This window comes from Equus caballus, chromosome 14 (assembly GCF_041296265.1).
Source record: "Equus caballus isolate H_3958 breed thoroughbred chromosome 14, TB-T2T, whole genome shotgun sequence".
Lineage (NCBI taxonomy): Eukaryota > Metazoa > Chordata > Mammalia > Perissodactyla > Equidae > Equus > Equus caballus.
The window spans coordinates 88527432-88545487 of record NC_091697.1 but is presented as its reverse complement, the minus strand read 5'-3'; the positions used below and the strand labels follow the sequence as shown (position 1 = coordinate 88545487).

The window sequence follows — 18056 nt, the reverse complement described above, 5'->3', positions numbered from 1 at the left end:
TTCTAGGGGGATAACCAACCTGTGCAGGCCCAGGCGGAGCAAGGAGGGGGTTTTCAGTTTGGCGAAAGAGAGTTGGAAGGGACAATTAGAGATGAGGCTGAAGAGGGCATGAGAAGTACATCACACAGGGCTTTGGAGGCCATGGATTTTGGACTTTATCCCAAGAATAATGGATGCTGAAAACAAGGGAGAGAAAAATACTCACCTGTATTGGAGAAAGATCAATTTGGATGGAGAATGAATTGGGAGGAAGGGGGACACAAGAGTAAAAGCAGGAGACCAGTTAGGAGGATGCTGAAGGATTATAGGCAAGAAGTGATGGCTTGAACCAGTGTAGGGCACTGTGAATGCAGAACAGTAGACAGATTCCAGAGATAGGGAGGAGGCAGAATTGACAGGATTTGGTCAGTAATTAGCCACAGGGGGAGAAAAAGGGGATGAAGTTAACGATTGTGCCTAGGGTATTAGGCAGGTGGAGCTGCCATTTATTGAGACACTGGGGTAGGGTTGGAAGAGAGAAAAAGAATTCAGTGTTGTACACAGTGATTTTGAAGAAATGAAGAGAGGTCTCAGGACGGAACCAACTGTGAAGAACACTAATATTTAAAATAAGCAATAGCACGGGGAAAAGAAGACCACAGGAGACTTAAAAGACACAGCCAAAGAGGTAGAGGGAAATCAGAAGAGCAGTGTGTCAGGGAAGCCACTGGAATCAGAGCAGTCAACAGTATGAAATGGTGGGAACAGTCCAGAATAATAAAGAACCAATAAGCATCTACTGGATGCTTCAAGAGCAAGGAGGTCAAGGGCCCCTTGGGGGAGCAGTTTCAGTGCAATGATGGAGACTAAAGTCAGACTTCAGCCCCAAAAGACAGTGCAAGGGAAGTTGTTTTTGTTTTTATTTTTTAATAAGAGTTGAGCACGTATGAATGCTGAAAAGCCACTGATCCGAGGGGAAGGAGGAAGTGAGGGAGGAAGGAAGGTTTAACCCTCAGGGGAAGAGGGTTGGAGGAGAAAGAATGGAAAGAAAAGATTGTAGTAGAGAAGAGACTACAGTATGAAGGTCTGTGCAGGAAGTTTGAATTTCAACATCTCCCTCTATTATTTACCAAGTAATTTACATAGTGAGAATAAGCTGAAGCTATTACCAATCACGGATGAAGTTACAGCTTATACAAGTATACAGCTTATACTATTCAAGGTCAAGAAAGAGATCTTTACATGAAAACAAAATAGAGCTAAACCCGGCAAGAAGGTACTCTCTTGAATTCTCTACTCATCCTCAACTGAGTCACCTTAAAAGTTTAAATACTTTGACATATGAATATAAACATTCCTGTAGTCTTTCTCTAGCCTCGCTCACAGTTCCTCACATTTGAGTGTGTATTACTGTAGAGGGCTGGATATATTTTCACTAGGTCTGTGAATGGGCAGATTTAAGGAATTTTTAAAAGGTAATTTTGATTTTGGGATTTCCTCCATTTTACATATGAGAAAAGTGAGGTACAAGGAGATTTAAAAAGAAAGATAAGAAAGGAGACTAGTTAAAATGTTTCTGAACATCTGTTTATTGAGCATCTAGTATGAGTTCTAAGACTAGAAAAAGGGTGTCAGAAAGCCCTTGCCGTTGAGGAGCTTGTACTACTGCAGGAGAGACAAGATCTACGGGAAAAATAAAATTCAATTACATAGAAAAAGTGAGGCCAGATTATGAAAAGGTTTGCTTGCTAGGATGAGAACTGAAAGTTTGAGTGCTTTTGTTTTTATAGTGGCAAATTTCAATTTATACCCATACCACACATTTAATACAGCACCTTGGATCATACTAATGCATTTACCCCAATTTTCTCACAATAATGGTTTCTTTTATCTTGCTGTATCATGTATAGTTTTTTTGTGAATGACCTTAATTCCGTCTCTAAACAAGCAAGGTAGAAATAAACACACAAGGTCTTTATGAGGCAAGGGAGAAACTATATTACCTATGATGATATGACTGGTTTTGAAGAGGGGATTAAGTTCCTTAATAAAATTCCTAATGGGACATGGTTCAATTTGGTGTCAAAATGTTCTCACTATAATAAAATAACTCTTATCTAAAGACAAGCATTACAGGTGATGGCACCACAATGAGAAATCAGGTGCCCTGTGGTATGTAAAGAACACTGGACTAGGAGTTAGTATAACTCAGTACTCATTTAGCCCAGTTACTAACCAGCTATGCAACTGTGGCTAAGTCATCTGTGAAATGAAGCGCTTGAACTGCACAATCACCAAGGTCCCTAATACTTGGTGATTCTATAATCTATTGCAATGCTGTGCCACAGAACTTTCGCAATGTTGAAAATGTTCTGTATAGCCACTAGCCATGTGGCTACTGAGCCTGTAATATGTGGTTAATGTGAGTGAAGAACTAAATTTTTAATTTTATTTCACTTTTATCAACTGAAATGTAAATAGCCACGTGTGGCCAGTGGACAGTGCAGAAAAGTCAATATAATCTATAATGTATGCAATTTATACCAAAAAATATAAGTTTGGGGGTGAGCAATTTTTAGAAAGCAAAATTAACATATACTTAGGGAAAATGGCAGATTAAGATAAAACATACAGTTATTTAGTCACCTTAAATGGGAAGAGAACTTTAGCACTCTTTCAGTGAAGTGTCTTATTCTGTATCCCTGCCTCCTGTGCTCACTTGAAACTAGGTTCCTTTCCTCTCTCTCCAATGCACAGCAAGGCCTACACAGTTTCAAGTACCACGCAGATGAGAGAGAGAGATGCACGGCCCAGGGTACTTTGGGCCAACGTCAGTGTCTCCGGGGAAGCTGGGGGCTCTAGGGGCTTGTCTTTATCCACAGGCAGAACAAACTCCCCCTACTCAAGGGGGCCATTCTTTAATCAGAAACAACCACAGCAAAGAAGAGTGAAACAAGTAGCTTATTGTTTACAGAGGACCTAAGTAGATAAGGGTTCCATGGTACCCTGGGATGTGGGTGTGTATTCTTGTCTTCCTCCCTCCTTTGTTTTTTTTTTCAAAATCAGAAGTGACTGCTACACTGGGGTTAATTTCCATTCTGCTGCAGAATAAAGATTTTTAAGTCTATCTTACAACAAGGCTTGCACAGGGAAGAAGGAAGGAAATATACAAGATATATATATATATTTTTTTCCTCCTTTGCCCTTGAGTGCGAGCCTTGAGTACACTATAAGGCACTCTTATTTAAATGCACTGAATAAAGACTTTTTTTAAAAACCTCAATCTTGGCTTTAAAACAAACAAACAAACCATGTTTTACAGGCAAAAAATCTGGATGTTTAAAATCCCTCGAGGGCAAAAAACTTAAAATTTTTCTAATGGTATCCCACAGTGACAAATATAATTTCTAGCACATAGTAGTTGCTCATTATTTCTCAAATAAATAAATAAGCTCCACAATTCAATTCAATAAATATTTATGGAATGACTACTATGTATTTTATTAATTTTTTAAGAACCCTCAAAGAAAAATTACTTTCCCTCCAGCATACCTTGAAATGTACTTACCTGGAGAATGTTTGCTGGATGCAGTCAAAGCTGCCCTGAGGGTTGTCTTTACCCACATTTGACAAATAGAAGTTAAAGGTATGCACTTCATTGGGGGGATCATTTTTGGGAATTTTGATAAGCTAAAAGGAGGGAAAGAGAGAAACACCTCAAATTATAAATTTGCCATAGAACGATCTGATAACTGACTTTGTTTTTCAAGTGACATTCATTTTATACCCAAGCTCTCTTGAACATTTAAGTTACCAAGTCATTCAAGTAATCTGGCAAGCATGCCTATAACTCACCACATTCATATTTCCATTTTCTACCCTTAAGTATCAGTAGTCAGTAATTAGTTTATAAGAGGAACCCTCTTCATTTCATCTAGTAAATGATTATAATTCAGGTGGAAGAGTTATTAGTGAATTTAATCTCTTCCTTTTTTGAGCAATACAGGTTCTGTCTTTAGCTGACATGACCCTTTGCTGAATACCTTCTAGACATTTAAATAGTCTCTGACAGACATCCCATATTTAAATCTTTTGTCTCTTATTATATACATGTTTCACATTAATTCTTGCTTCTTTGTGTAATATTTTGAAGAACAACTAGCAGCGTAAGGTGAATGTCATAATTACATTCACATCAAAATGCAGCTGGGTGTTTCTCCCTGCCCTATGAATCCCTTCCTCATCTTCCTCTTCACAGAACAGGGTCAGCAGCCTACCAAGAGGATTCTGCAGGGCACTCCAAGGCTGAGCCCCAGGTAACACTGCTGAACAGGCAGACATTTCTTGCTCTTGCTCAAGGTCTGCTTTCTCTACTAGATGGGAAGCTCCATGAGCGAAGGGATAGGGTTGCTCTAGATGACTGAGCCCCTCTACCAGACACATTTTCCTGGCACAGAGTAGAAGCTCAATAAATGTCTGCAAACAAATGAACTGGAAAATTCTCAGTCTTTCAACTGTTCCACCCTTCCCAGATCCCAAGACTTTCCTTCCCTTGGGTCTGCAGAGGCCACCACAGTGTTAGGTGATAATTATAAAAAAGATTCATTTACATTCAAGAAGGTAAAATATGATCTCCTGCTCTCCAGCATGCGCACCTTACCCCTCCACCCCCCCCACCGCTGCCCCCAGAGTCTTAGCAACTTAGTAGACAAGTTGCAACGGGGAAAGTATTTTCTAATTCTCATTCTTCTCCCCCAAATCTGCCCTTTCCATTATTAGAAGATTAACACTCAGAGGTAACTGGCTGCCATATATATATATATATATATATATATACACCCTGCAACTCTGACTTGTTCACTCAAAGACTCCTAACCTTTGACCTACAGGAAAGAATTTGGAGCCACTAATTCCATCCCACACCCCTCCCCCTAAAAAAGTAAAGGAAGGTAAGAAGAGAGACCATCTATAGTGTGTGGCGCATAGTAGACATGCAATAAATGTTTGTTGAAGGAATGAACGAACAAGGAGAAGAAATAAGTCAAAGAAAAACATCTTTTCAAGGGTGATTCAGAAGACTCATGGAGAGCTTGAAAGGCCAAATTCCACCAAAGATGTTGAGCATTAGATAACTCCACAGTGCCTCCCTCAGCCATGAATCTAAACTATCTCTGACTCCCTATTTTAAATTAGTTACAATTGCTAGAGTAACAAGCTTTTACATTTATTATTTACTCTATAAATTATATCTTTTTTGGGCCCTAAAGTTACTCTTTTATTTCCCCTAGTCCTAAAAGCTGGAACTTTGTGAACAAGTCTTAACTTACTCTGTCCATAAGTACTCATTAGGTTGTCTTACTGGGTGTGCAAACTGAATGCCTAGTTGGTAAACACACATTGGTGAAATAAATTGGAATGTTTTACTTCTTAATCCTACAGAGCTGGAGGAGAGCAGGAGCCAAAGGAATGCTTGCGTGAGACACAGAGAACATAAAGTCCGCCCGCAGGCTGGTGTAACAGCACTCAGTTTTTCTGAGAATAGCAGGACTCTACTGACAGAGAAGGGATGTACATCGTAACCTAAAGCCTCCTTAAGGCCTAGGAGAGGCGGTGGACAGGTGAGGAAGGTGTGAACACTTGATGAAACTCCTTCCCCAGCCATGACTCACTCAATGTCCATTCACTTCCCTCTCAACCCCTCATGCAGATCTGCAGAACCTGATTGGGGAGATTCTCCTAGTGGTTGTGGGCTCATCTCTGGCTTCAGTTTAGGCCTACGGTCTTCCTTCCTGTGCAGCTCAGGTCTGGGAATGCAGAAACACTTTACCCATCAGAGTATGGAAGACTGTCCCTTTTGGGAGATTCTAAATTGCAACTTTAAAAAGTAGAATCATATAGTTTCTTCTATTTTTCAAGAGTGACTACAGTTTGGACTCATATTCTACAAATGTTCAGTATTCCTTCACTGGAAACTTTTAACTTAATTATTGGAATCTTGAAGCTCAGACATCTACTAAACAGCATTTCAGGAAAGCTCTTAAACATTTATATAACTTAAATGTAGATTTTTTTTCCGTTTTCATTCTCTAAACTGTGATTCTTAAGTAACATTTACACTTTCCAAGGTAAAAAATTATCTTCCTATACATTTTTTCATTTTTTAAAACACACACACAGGCAGTGTCTTGTGTAAATTTGGAGGGTTCAATAACAAAAATACCTTGTTTGAACTAATTACTGTGCACACCCCTCAAAGCATTACAGTCTGGCCTGATGGTGGGCACAGAAGGCTTTCCTATTCTTGTACTTTAAAAGTCTCTTGAACAGAAAAAAAAAGAAGCTTTAGTCATTTACAAAATATGATCATACACAGAAAAGGAAAAAATCAGGTTAAATAGGAACAAAGTTAAAAAAAGAAAAAGCCTACACAACCGATGCTATGTACCCACTGAAGTGTTTAGAAGCACGTGTTACACATAGATTAAAACAGCAGTTCTCAGCAAGGGGCAATTTTGCCCCATAGAGGACATTTGGTCTGGGAGGGTGCCACTGGCATCTACTGGAGACTAGAGATAGTGCCCAACACCCTACAGTGCACAGGACAGCCCCCACAACAAAGGATCACTCAGTCTAAAATGTTAGTAGGGCTGAGGCTAAGAAACTATAGGTTAGAAACAGAAGTAGGTCAGTCCCTTAGAAAAGAAGTCAGAGGGGCTGGCCCCGTGGCCTAGTGGTTAAGTTCAGTGCACTCTGCTTCAGTTCCCAGGCATGGACCTACACCACTCATCGGCAGCCAAGATGTGGTGGTGACCCACATACAAAATAGAGTAAGATTGGCACAGTTGTTAGCTCAGGGCAAATCTTCCTCAGCAAAAAAACAAACAAAAAACCCCCCACAAACAGAGAATTCTGACTTCACTGGCTTCTGAAAAGTAATGAAGTGGAGGAAAAAATGGTTTCTTTAAAGCAATAAAGGACCCATCTTATATAAAATAAAAGAAGCCATTTTAACTTCTTTGAAACACTTATTCCAGTTTTATAACTTCCCATCAGATGACACTGAAAGGCAATTAAATGCACCTGAGCCATATTTATATTTAAAGTATACTTAGCTGGAGAGAGAATGTGAAGATTAAGTACTTACTGCAAATTAATTTCTGCCACTTCTCCTAAGCATCACAAAGTCAGTAAATAAACAAATGACTTAACAGGAGTTATAAAAAAAGTACTTCTTTTGGAATGCCTACTCTAGATATCAATTAAAAAAAGGAGGTCTTGAAGAGAGATTAATTTACTAAGAACAAACTCTCAAATGAGAAAGAATCATTTCAGGATAAAGAAAGTGAAGCTTTGTAGTGACAGTCCCTCAGAATTCTGTTCCCTTGGTAAGTTCCAAACACCTCACTGGCAATAACAATTAGAAAAGACTAGTGTAGTTTTCAACTTAAAAAAAAGCCACACAGTAACAATTAACTGGAGAGTCCTGGTAATCGCTGCCATCCCTCCTTCTTACATACCACACGTATCGATTAAGGTTCTCAGGCTGCTGACTATCAGCGACGAGCCAGCTTTGTCCTCAACTGTTGGGAAGCAAGGTAGTATGACAGAGAATGACAGCAGGGCTCCTCCACAATCTCTCCTGCCCACTGTCTGACCCTGTGAACAGTGTGCAGATGGGGCCAGGGGCAGACATCAGGGCAAATCATGTTCATTTTGGGACCCAAGAGTGAATCTTGTTGCATATCATGGTATTTTCTTTCAGCTGTGGAGCTGGGTTTGGGGTTGGAGGTTAAAGAATGATGAGGGAACATGGAGTTCTGAGTTTCCACATCACTTTTCCTCAGTAGTATTCAGAGCAGCAGCAATGCAGATGGTACAGCCTGACCTAATCTCAGGCTTTTCCTGTACAAGACCTAAGAGCAAGACAGCACCAAACAATCTTTATATCTTTAAAATTTCAAAAGCTTGAATTACATTGTCTATGGATTTACTATATCTAATTTCCTGAAGAAGATGGTACAAATTGGATACAAATTGTATTTGTATCAATACCTAAATATACTCTTAAGAATGAAACGTATGTACAAAGGATCACTTATGTTTATAGCTGGTAAGTCTGCTTAACGGTTTGGCCCCACAGGCAGTAGGGCAGGAGACTTAATGGAAAGAGAAGGTTGTGTGTGACAATTAGGGCAGGCAAAGCAGCAGGGGAGTGGGGGCTTCATAACTAAACTTTGGTGACCTCAGAGGGGACCAGAGCCTGTGGGACTGTTGAAGGCCACAGCTAAGGTGGGATCTGAGACCTTGTCTAATCTGGAGCATTTCAGACACTAGACTTTCAGAGGAACTTGTGGATACTCTTCACTCCTCTCTTTGATATATAGGAGCCTATACCACAGCTTGTCCAGATAGTGAAATAGGAGTCCTTTCTTTCAGAATGGTTATGAAGCATTTACTTATAAACTGGCCTTTGAATTTATGGAATATGAAGAGGGGGGACGAAAATGAATTGACTGTTACTTGCAGGTGTAGGGTAAGCCTCTGGGGACTGGGCTAACCACCATAGGAGAAGGAATTCTAAGGTCTGATTTAGAAACAATCTTGGAAGAGCATCCCTTTGTGTAACAGGAACTTCTCAATTTTAATTATAGTATTTTAAGCTTTTCCTATAGGTCAATGGAAAAACCTTTATATTTAGGGACTCAGGGTCTACTTGAAATTTTTAGCTAAATGCCTTAAGAATGAGATGTTATTTAAAAAGTATGAAAGGCTAAGATTCCAAACAGTTTCTTATTCAAGATGAAGAAAATAAAAATATACCACCATTTTCTGGGCAACTGGAAAAGCAGATTTTAATTTGCATTCCAAAAATGAGAGACTGGAAATCAAAGGCTTAGGACCACAGTCCACAATCCTCCCCCCAAATTCTAGACTGTCTTCGATATAAAGCTATGAAGAAAAAGTTTCAGGAAACTTTCAGACATTTATAATTAACATAAACCCTGTATACCAAGATGTGCAAGTCAAAGCTTCTAATTATTCTGAGACACAAGCTCAGGCATGTGGCAGTGGAATACTGTCTGAAAAGTATTTCCACATCAAGTTACTGACCTCCTATTTACATAAGGATGTGGGGTAGAAGCAAAATGTGCACACTGCTGCAAATTTCTCATATGGGCATGCTAACATCTGCCTAGAAGCCACTGGTATCTTTGCTGCAGAGGTTTCCCACCCTTAAATACTTTCTACTCAATACTGGATTGAGGTACAGGCTAGATTAAAACAGGATCATCCAAGGTTTCTTTTTTCATTTATTTAAAATGAAAGCTTTATTCTTTTGTGGGTATTACAAATTATTTAAACTTATAGAAGCTTTTCTTTGACAGTAACCCTATGAGTTAGCCAACCTTTCCTGCTAAGCTGATTGTAAGCACTCAATGGGATGCTCATGACTCAGTAGTATTACAGTTTGATATGACAACTCTCAGTCCTTAAAGCAGACTCATAGAGCTGGCAGGGCTTTTGAGATCATCTAATCGAATTTCTTCATTTTACAGATTAGGAACAGAGAGAGTCTCAGTGACTTGCTCAAGGTTACAACTCTATTTAAAACTGCAACTCCGGTACTCCGACTCCCTGACCTTACTCCAAGTTTGTCTAAAACATGTAGCACCCATACTACTTACAGATTATGTTTACTGTCTTTCTCCCCTGACTAGAATATAGTCCTTGGAAGGACATAGGCTTTTGTCTGGTTTCTTCCCTGAATATATCGCCAGTATCTCAAACAGTGTGTATGTGGCACAAAGGAGTCACTCCACACATTTGCTGAATGAATGAAAATGTTGATTAATGCTTGAGCCAGCTCTAGAACTGAAGTGTCTGCTTTCTTTCCACCAATATTTCCAAAGCGTGTTGAAAAGTTTCTGTATATGAAAAAAGGGGTTCTATCCTCAAATAAATTTGGGAAATGCCAGGTGAAACAAAACGGATTTCTTTGCTGTAGGTCCTTTCATACTGAATAGTAGTTTTCCAATTCCTAAGACCTCAGAACCCACCTCCTCTATTCCTCCAGTGTCTCAGGAGGCCAACCTGTCTCTTAATATTATTTGACTAATATATTATTTTGCTATATATAAACAATATATCTTAGCTTAGATAGAAAAATTGCAACAAATATTTAAGCATTAGAATTCTTTTTTTCTCAAATCCTTTCCTAACTCTTAATGATTCTGTGATTTCCTAATAATCTAGAAAATTCAGTTTAGTTAGAAAAATGTATTTGCAGGTACTGTTCAGGGTCTAGAGTTTAGGGGCAAAATAAATAATGTAGAATCAGAACAGAAAATAGAAACCTCAACCTGAAAGCCACAAGTCCTATTTTTCAGACTTGAGGATTAACATCATGAGTTTAGGTAAGAAAAAAAAAGCCTCTCAGATCAGCCCAGATGTGCAAAGCAATGCCGGGTGGGTGTGGGGGTGGAGGGAGGGGAGGCCATCTTTCACTGGCAATAGAAAAAGTTAAGTATTAGAGAAACCAGTAAGGGGTAAATATTCCTTTTGATAAAGACTGGCAGCAGGTGGAAAAGATCCCACATATATTAGAAACATCTGAAATTTCCACATGATAGATACTTTACTGAGAAGAGTAGCACAAAATGCTAAATTTATCTAGAACAAAGATATATTGGCAGTTATCCAAAAAAATTCAGGCCGTGTAGCAATTAATATGAATAATTCAGGACAAAATAAGCTTATTTATTTCCCTGCATTCTTCCTCTTTAGCAAGACGTATATTAAGAAAAAAGTAAAGTAGAGTAGCTTTCCCTATTATTCTCCATATAGATCCTTTAGACCCAGTATTAGAGTTTCTTAAAAAGTTCTCCATGAAAGAGAAGAGCAGGCCAATACCGAGCTTTCTTGGTTCTGTTACTTCCACAGGATATAGTCTTATTAGAAAAATCATTCCTGAGAATTGCATTTTCATCCCTAATGTATCCTTTTAAGTTTATGGCCATTTTGGGGAACACATCATTGATGGTAACATTTCAAAACGAATTTTAATTGTTTACAAGTAAGCAATAACATCTCCAGAAGTAAAGCGCTAATTTTTAAAAGTCAGATATACCCAAGTTGCTATATAACTGAAACTGAAAAAAACTGCTTTGAGTAATTTTTGGCTCTCTTAATATGGTTTCTCTTAATATGAAACTCGCCTTCTCAATGTCGGTTGCCCAGTAAGATGACACTGATTGATTCATTCATTTAATTCATTTATTCCACAAATATTAACTGAGTACCTACTGTGTCAGGAACTGTTCTAGGTTTCTGTGACACACGAATGAAGAAAATCGACAAAGATCCCTGCCCTGGTGGCACATTTATATATATAGAAATCCAGGAGTGAGATGATAGTAGCTTGGACCAGGAGATGGGGAGAAACGGAGGATTTGGGATATATTTTTGCAGGTAGATGCAACAGAATTCCTAGACAAACTAATGTGAGGAATGAAAGAGAGAAATCAAGAATGACACCAAGGTGTTTTCCCCAAAGGAAGAATGGAGTTGAGTGTATGTGTCTACACACACACACACACACACACATGTATACACACATTTACATATACATACACACATCTGTGTACATATATATACATGTACACATACATACATATAGTATCTTGGATATGATGATGAGTACCTTACTGTAACTGAATCCATACAAGCTAAGTATACGAAAATACAATTGACCAATGCCGGTTTCACCAGCTAAAAAGGAGCTTCAAAGTAACTTTTGTTATGACTCATTTTGTAGCTTCATAGCTAAAAATTATTTAAAAGAGACCAGGTGGCTGGGTGTAGCTGGTTGGTAGCTGGGTATTTCCAGGAAAAAAGGGGGGATGACAGTTATCGGCAGGGGAAAGATGCAAATAGCAGATACTAGAGATACTGTATCAGGAAAAAGGTATTCAGACTATGGGGCATGACAAAATAGAAAATTTGTATTTAAAAATGACTGCAGGGGCCGGCTCCATGGCCGAGCGGTTAAGTTCGCGTGCTCTGCTGCAGCGGCCCAGGGTTCGGATTCTGGGCGTGGACATGGCACCGCTCGTCAGGCCACGTTGAGGCGGCGTCCCACATTCCTCAACTAGAAGGACCTGCAACTAAGATACACAGCTGTGTCTGGGGGGGGGGGGGGAGGTTGGGAAAATAAAGCAGAAAAAAAAAAATGACTGCAAAATTGAGCTAAATGCCAAAGTAGCTTTTAGAAGAAAAGTGACAGGGCCACCAAGAGAATCTGAGAAGTTTGTTCAAACTTCATGGCTAGAAAAATCCACAAGTCTTTCTTTGGTGGCAAAAACTAAAACCTCCCATTCAATTCCATAACTCTTATCATAAAACTGCTTTTCATTTTCATTTTATTAACCAGTCCTCTCCGAAATTTAAATATATTCCATAGAATCAATGCTTATATAGAAAAAAATTCTCATCGTATCCCTAAATCTGCCCATCCTCCCACACTATCTATAGTAAACCACAATTCACCTAGTTACTGAGGTTATTGGTATCCTGGGGAGTCAACCTTGACTCCTCTCTCTCTCACAGCACCCCACACCCCCTCAACATCCAGATAATCACAAGTCCTACTGTTTGTTTGTTTTTTTCTCTGAGGAAGGTTGGCCCTGAACTAACATCATGTGTTGCTAGTCTTCCTCTTTTTGCCAGAAGAAGACTGCCCCAGAGCCAACATCTGTGCCAATCTTCCTCCACTTTGTATGTGGGACACTGCCACAGCACGGCTGGATGACTGGCATGCAGGTCCATGCCTGGCATCTGAACCGGCAAACCCCGGGCCACCAAAGGGGAATGTGTGAACCTAACTACTATGCCACCAGGCTGGCTCCAAGTCCTACTGTTATTTCCTAAATTATCTCTCAAATGTATCTCATCTCCCTCCTCTGTTTTGGCTCAATATGACCTTTTGCTTGGACAACTTGTCTTTCAGCCTCTACTTTTGTCTGTTCTCAATCCAATCCTCTAATCATTCAGTTGCCAAAACTAGTTTCATAAAATGCCAATCTGACCATGTCAGTTCCAAGAGTCATTTATTTCTTTATGGTTGCCTACCACTTAACTACTGTAGAGTCTAAGCTCCTTAATAGGACATATGTGGTTCCTTCCCAATAGACCTGGGCTTTAACTCTCCACGTTGAATTTAATGTCTCCAATTCTTGTCTTGGCTTGTGATAGCTTATCCTTTATGTAAGATTCAGCTCAGCAGCCTTTCCCTGAGGGAACCTTGCCTTTCCCAGTGAAGTAAGTTTAGAAGCCTCTTTTCTGGGTCCCCACAGACCCTTGGGCTCAACTCTACTGCTGCCTGCACTGTACTACATGCTAAGTACTTGTTTATATGCCTTCCTCCTCCACCAGACTGTGAGTTCTCTGGGGGCAAGGACCATGGTCTCACTTCATTTATCTGGAACACAGCAGATACCTAATAAATATTTGTTGGATTCATCTAAAGAAACTTGGGACTAGATTAAATTCACTCAGGAGAAGCTTCATGCCAGGGATACTAAAAAATTAGAGATGTATCTGAAATAGATCACTTAGGAGTCTGTGGAAAACCAAGGCTCCCCAGAGCAGGCAAAAATAGATAACCAAATGAAAGGAAGAAAAAAAAAATCCCACACAGCTACCAGCTGTGTGGTACAAACGTCAGATGAGAAATTTTCTGACCTCTCCTGTGCTATGTTTAGCCGCCAAACCTAGGCCAAGTGGATGCCTAGGTTTGTGGAACTTAAATTTATATTACACATTTTTCTTTTTTAAAAGTATCTTTATCTTTATTAAAATATTCACAGAATACTCTGGCCTCACCAAATTCCAATTGAAAAAAAGATCTAGTATCTTTAAAACCACTTTGCATTTTAAAGGACTCAGGGAGACCACACTAAATAATTCTAAATTTAGTAATTCTCCTGGTCATGTTGGAAGCAGAATTTTGTGTTAAAAAAATTATTTGTTTCTCAGAAACAGAGCCCAAACCAGAATTCTACATGGAAAAAAAATCTTAAATAAGAATGTCAATTTCCAAATCCATTGCCAATCTTCTCTCCTTCTTGCTCTCCTGGAGTCTTGAGGACTGCTCTTTCTGCGTCATACCAGGAGGAAACGCTGGTAAACATGAGCGGGCAGAGAATTCATGCATGGCAGTCAGCAACAATTGTGTAAATCTACGGGGGGAGACTTGTACTTAATAGATGTGACTCTTCAAGATTAACATAAGTTGCTAAAAGTGGCCTAGGCCCTAGATTTTGCGAAATACATGGTTTCACCCCAACCTAATCAATGTTACCATGAAAACTTATAAGTTCAATAACATAAACAATACTTAAGTCTTAAGAATATTTTCATATAGATTTGGAAGTATATTCAACTCAATTCTCTGTTCTTCAATATCAACAATACTCAAACTATTTTTTTTAAGCTATAGAACACTTTTTTCACAATAAATCTTATGGGAAACCCACTATGTATTACAAATAGAGTTAAAGCTGCTCTAGTTGAGGAAAGGGATGATGAGGGACTGGGATTGCTGAGGCAGCCACTGTGGTAACATCACAGAATCCTCAGGCTCTGGGGACCAAAGACACAAAGCCATGACTCTACACTAAGGAAAGAGTAACAGCAACAAGACGTACAATAGTTGGGAGATACAATTTTATTAATTACATTTTAATCACATCTTAAATGACAATTACAAAAGAGTGTGTATAGAATATGAACTCTTACGTGCCATTTTTGGATGAGGATTAATGCCAACTAATTGAAGGATACCAAAGAAAGGAAATGGTGTCCTGTTGCTTTGTTCTCTTTCTTCTTTAAAATGCTTTCTTTACTATCGTATCTCTTTGCATTTCCAGTTCTAAGTTGGGTCTCCCCCAATAGCTTGAGAAGAAAAAAGTGAGAACTTCTCTTTTACACACAGATGAAAAGGGAGCAGCACGCACAGACCACATTTAGTGCTGGATTACAGGCCCTGGAGCAAACTGCCCAGTTTCCAACTTTAGCTCCAGAATCTACCATCTGTGTTACCTTGGGCAAGTAACATAACCTCATTAATCCTCAGTTTCCACATCAGTAAAATGCGGATAATGATATCATTCACCTCATACGATTGTTGTTACGTTTAAAGAGATAACCCATCTAAGGTGCTTGGCACAACGTTCGTATGTGCCCAAAAACGTTTGCTCTGACGATGTAAAGACAACATTGTGGAACTTCCACTCTGATTTCACCTGTTTGATTCAAGCGAACCCATGCCTGCCTTAGCAAAATGGTATGTTTGATTTTTAATGTAATTTTCAAATAGTAATGGATTGGTAATAAGTGTCCTGTGGATAATCAAAAGTTCACAATACTTACTCTGAATTCTCAGTCTTTACAAAAGTAAGGGGCTAGGAACCTTCAAGGACAACACTTAAGTGTTAGCTTAAATAAAAGCTATCTGGGAAAACAAACAACCAAAAGGACTAGCAATATTTCTAACTGTTGCAAACTCAAAGGACAGAGAGATAAGGTGCAAGAACGAATCAGCCACAACAGGTGTACATGGAAAGCTGAAAAACTACAGATGCCTGCTGTTGCTGTAGAAGGGGAACAAACGCTGCTTCCCAAGTGTCCTATCCATAAAAAATATGCCGCCTTCAGAGCCCAAGAGAGCCCCAGATACCAGCTACAGCACAACAAAGAAACAAAGAAAATAGAATTAAGGGTTCTCATGGGAACCACAACTCTGTGACTTTAAAGCATTCAATCTTCATAAATGCAAGCAATATTTTAGAGTTTGTGGGTTTTTTGTGTCAAAGATATAGGTAGCTCTAAAAATGAATAGTCTATAGTATTTTAAGTTTTATAGATCTTTTTCCAACATCTTCCCTGAAAATACATTCCTGAGGCAGGGTCCATTTCATAAAATTTATTTCTATTCAGTTTTCCTAAGTCAAATTCACTTGCTAATTTCCTTCAAGCCTATAAAGGAAGTAATAAAATTGTTTCTGATTTTACATGTATAAAGTTATTGATATGCCCAGTGCCTCAAGAGCTAAATTAGAAACTCAGTTCTGATTTCTAAGAGACTTGGTAAGTTTGATGTAAATAAGAGGGGCTGTCAATCTCTTAGATGAACTAATTTATGATTTAAGAAATCATAATCATCTGAAAAGATTCATTTTTAAGGATGGTATGCTTGGGCTGTTGGCAAAGCCATCAAACCTATGCCAAAAAGGAGAGAAAGAGATATGGCAAAGATTTACATATGGACAACTAAGGTAATTACTGTATCTGGATAATTCATATCACAAAACTGTTGCTTGATTATCTTCTAGGTGGTTATTTGATTCTGCTAGGAGGCAGAACCACACACCACAGGTCCCTCTAGAACAATGAAACTATCTGAGGTAGCAAAACATTTTATCCCCTTGCCAATAATTTACTGCATTGCCCCACAAAAATGGTACCCATATCACTAGGCTTCATGAGAAGTTTGTGATGTTCTTTTAAAGAAGACAAGCATCTAAAGATCAGGGCAGAAACTCAAAAGCACTAAATTATTAGGAGCATAAATAAGGGTAAAGAGAAATGGCAACATAGTAAAATATATGGAAAGGTAGAGAAATAGAGTAATTATTTTATAAAGTTAGAGAAATAGAGTAATTATTTCAAAGAAAGTCCACTAATTACTAAAATAAAAACTTCTCCCCACTATATTGGGAGAAACAAATAATATAAAGAAATAGAAACTCAAAACCACTCCTAGCAATATCAGATGGAGACAGTAAAACATTTGTTTACTTCATGATGTCCTAAAATAGCATAATATTTTACCTGTGCCAGATATTATCAAGCAAATCACACTGTGAAACAGTTTTTAAACTTTATCAAATTGATTAATTTTGAAATTTAAAAAACATGTATTCAACATCGGCCAGGGGAAACACCTTGTGGCAGGCACTTTCAAACAGCTGTGGCAACAGCAGCAGCAGCTTTCGGGGGGCGGTGGCTGGTGTTGTGGGTGGGGGAATTTGGTGACCGTTATCAGAAACTTTAAAAGTCATTCCACACCTAGGAAACTGGCCTGAAGAAACAGTTAGAAATGGCAATAAAGAATTAACACATAAGGATGTTCATTATACCATTACTATATAAGTTAACAGGAGAATGGCTAAAGAAATGCTAGTGTATTTATAAAATGAAACGTTAGGTAAATACTTAAAACTAACGTTTACTATTTAATGACATAGGAAAATGATCACGATACATTTTAAATGTAAAAAGCAGGATATAGGGGCTGGCCCAGTGGCACAGCGGTTAAGTGCGCATGTTCCGCTTCTCGACGGCCGGGGGTTCACCGGTTCGGATCCCAGGTGCAGAGACGGCACCTCTTGGCATGCCATGCTGTGGTAGGCATCCCACATATAAAGTAGAGGAAGATGGGCAAGGATGTTAGCTCAGGGCCAGTCTTCCTCAGCAAAAAGAGGAGGACTGGCAGTAGTTAGCTCAGGGCTAATCCTCCTCAAAAAAAAAAAATAAATAAAAAGGATATAAAAAAGCACTAAACACACTGTGACTACAACTTTTAAGAATGTGTGTGTGGATATGAAAAAAAGATAAGAAGAAATCCAACAACACTAAACTGGTTTTCACTGTTGGGGACACTTTTTCATCTTTATCCTTGTATGTACTTTACACAATTCTAAAATGTGGATTCATTTGTTTTTCAATCAGAAAAACAATAAAGCCTTCTTTAAAAAATAATAATTAGATTTTAAGTTATCACTATGACATTTGCCCTTCGTGACTGAATCACCTCAAATAAATGAGAGTTGTTTTTTTTTTTTTTTACAGAATCAGAAATTGTGAGATTTAAGACTTTATCCAAAATTAATCCTGGACTCATAATTATTGTATTCTTCAAGTTCTCTAAGGAAGGAAGAGAACATTATCTTCCTTAAAAAACAAAACAAAATTGCAAGCATCCATAGGAGAAAGTTTTTCTTTACAGCCACATAAAA

The 18056-nt window shown here is 38.7% G+C and overlaps 1 protein-coding gene across 1 annotated transcript in view; it reads right to left on the bottom strand.

Annotated features, from left to right (window-relative positions):
- The window catches only part of ELL2 (elongation factor for RNA polymerase II 2), a 74210-nt gene that overhangs the window by 27265 nt on the left and 28889 nt on the right, over positions 1-18056 (bottom strand). Inside the window, exon 3 of the mRNA XM_023617951.2 lies at positions 3548-3669. Within this exon, the coding sequence (XP_023473719.1) occupies positions 3548-3669 (122 nt within the window). The remainder of the gene's footprint in view (positions 1-3547; positions 3670-18056) is intronic.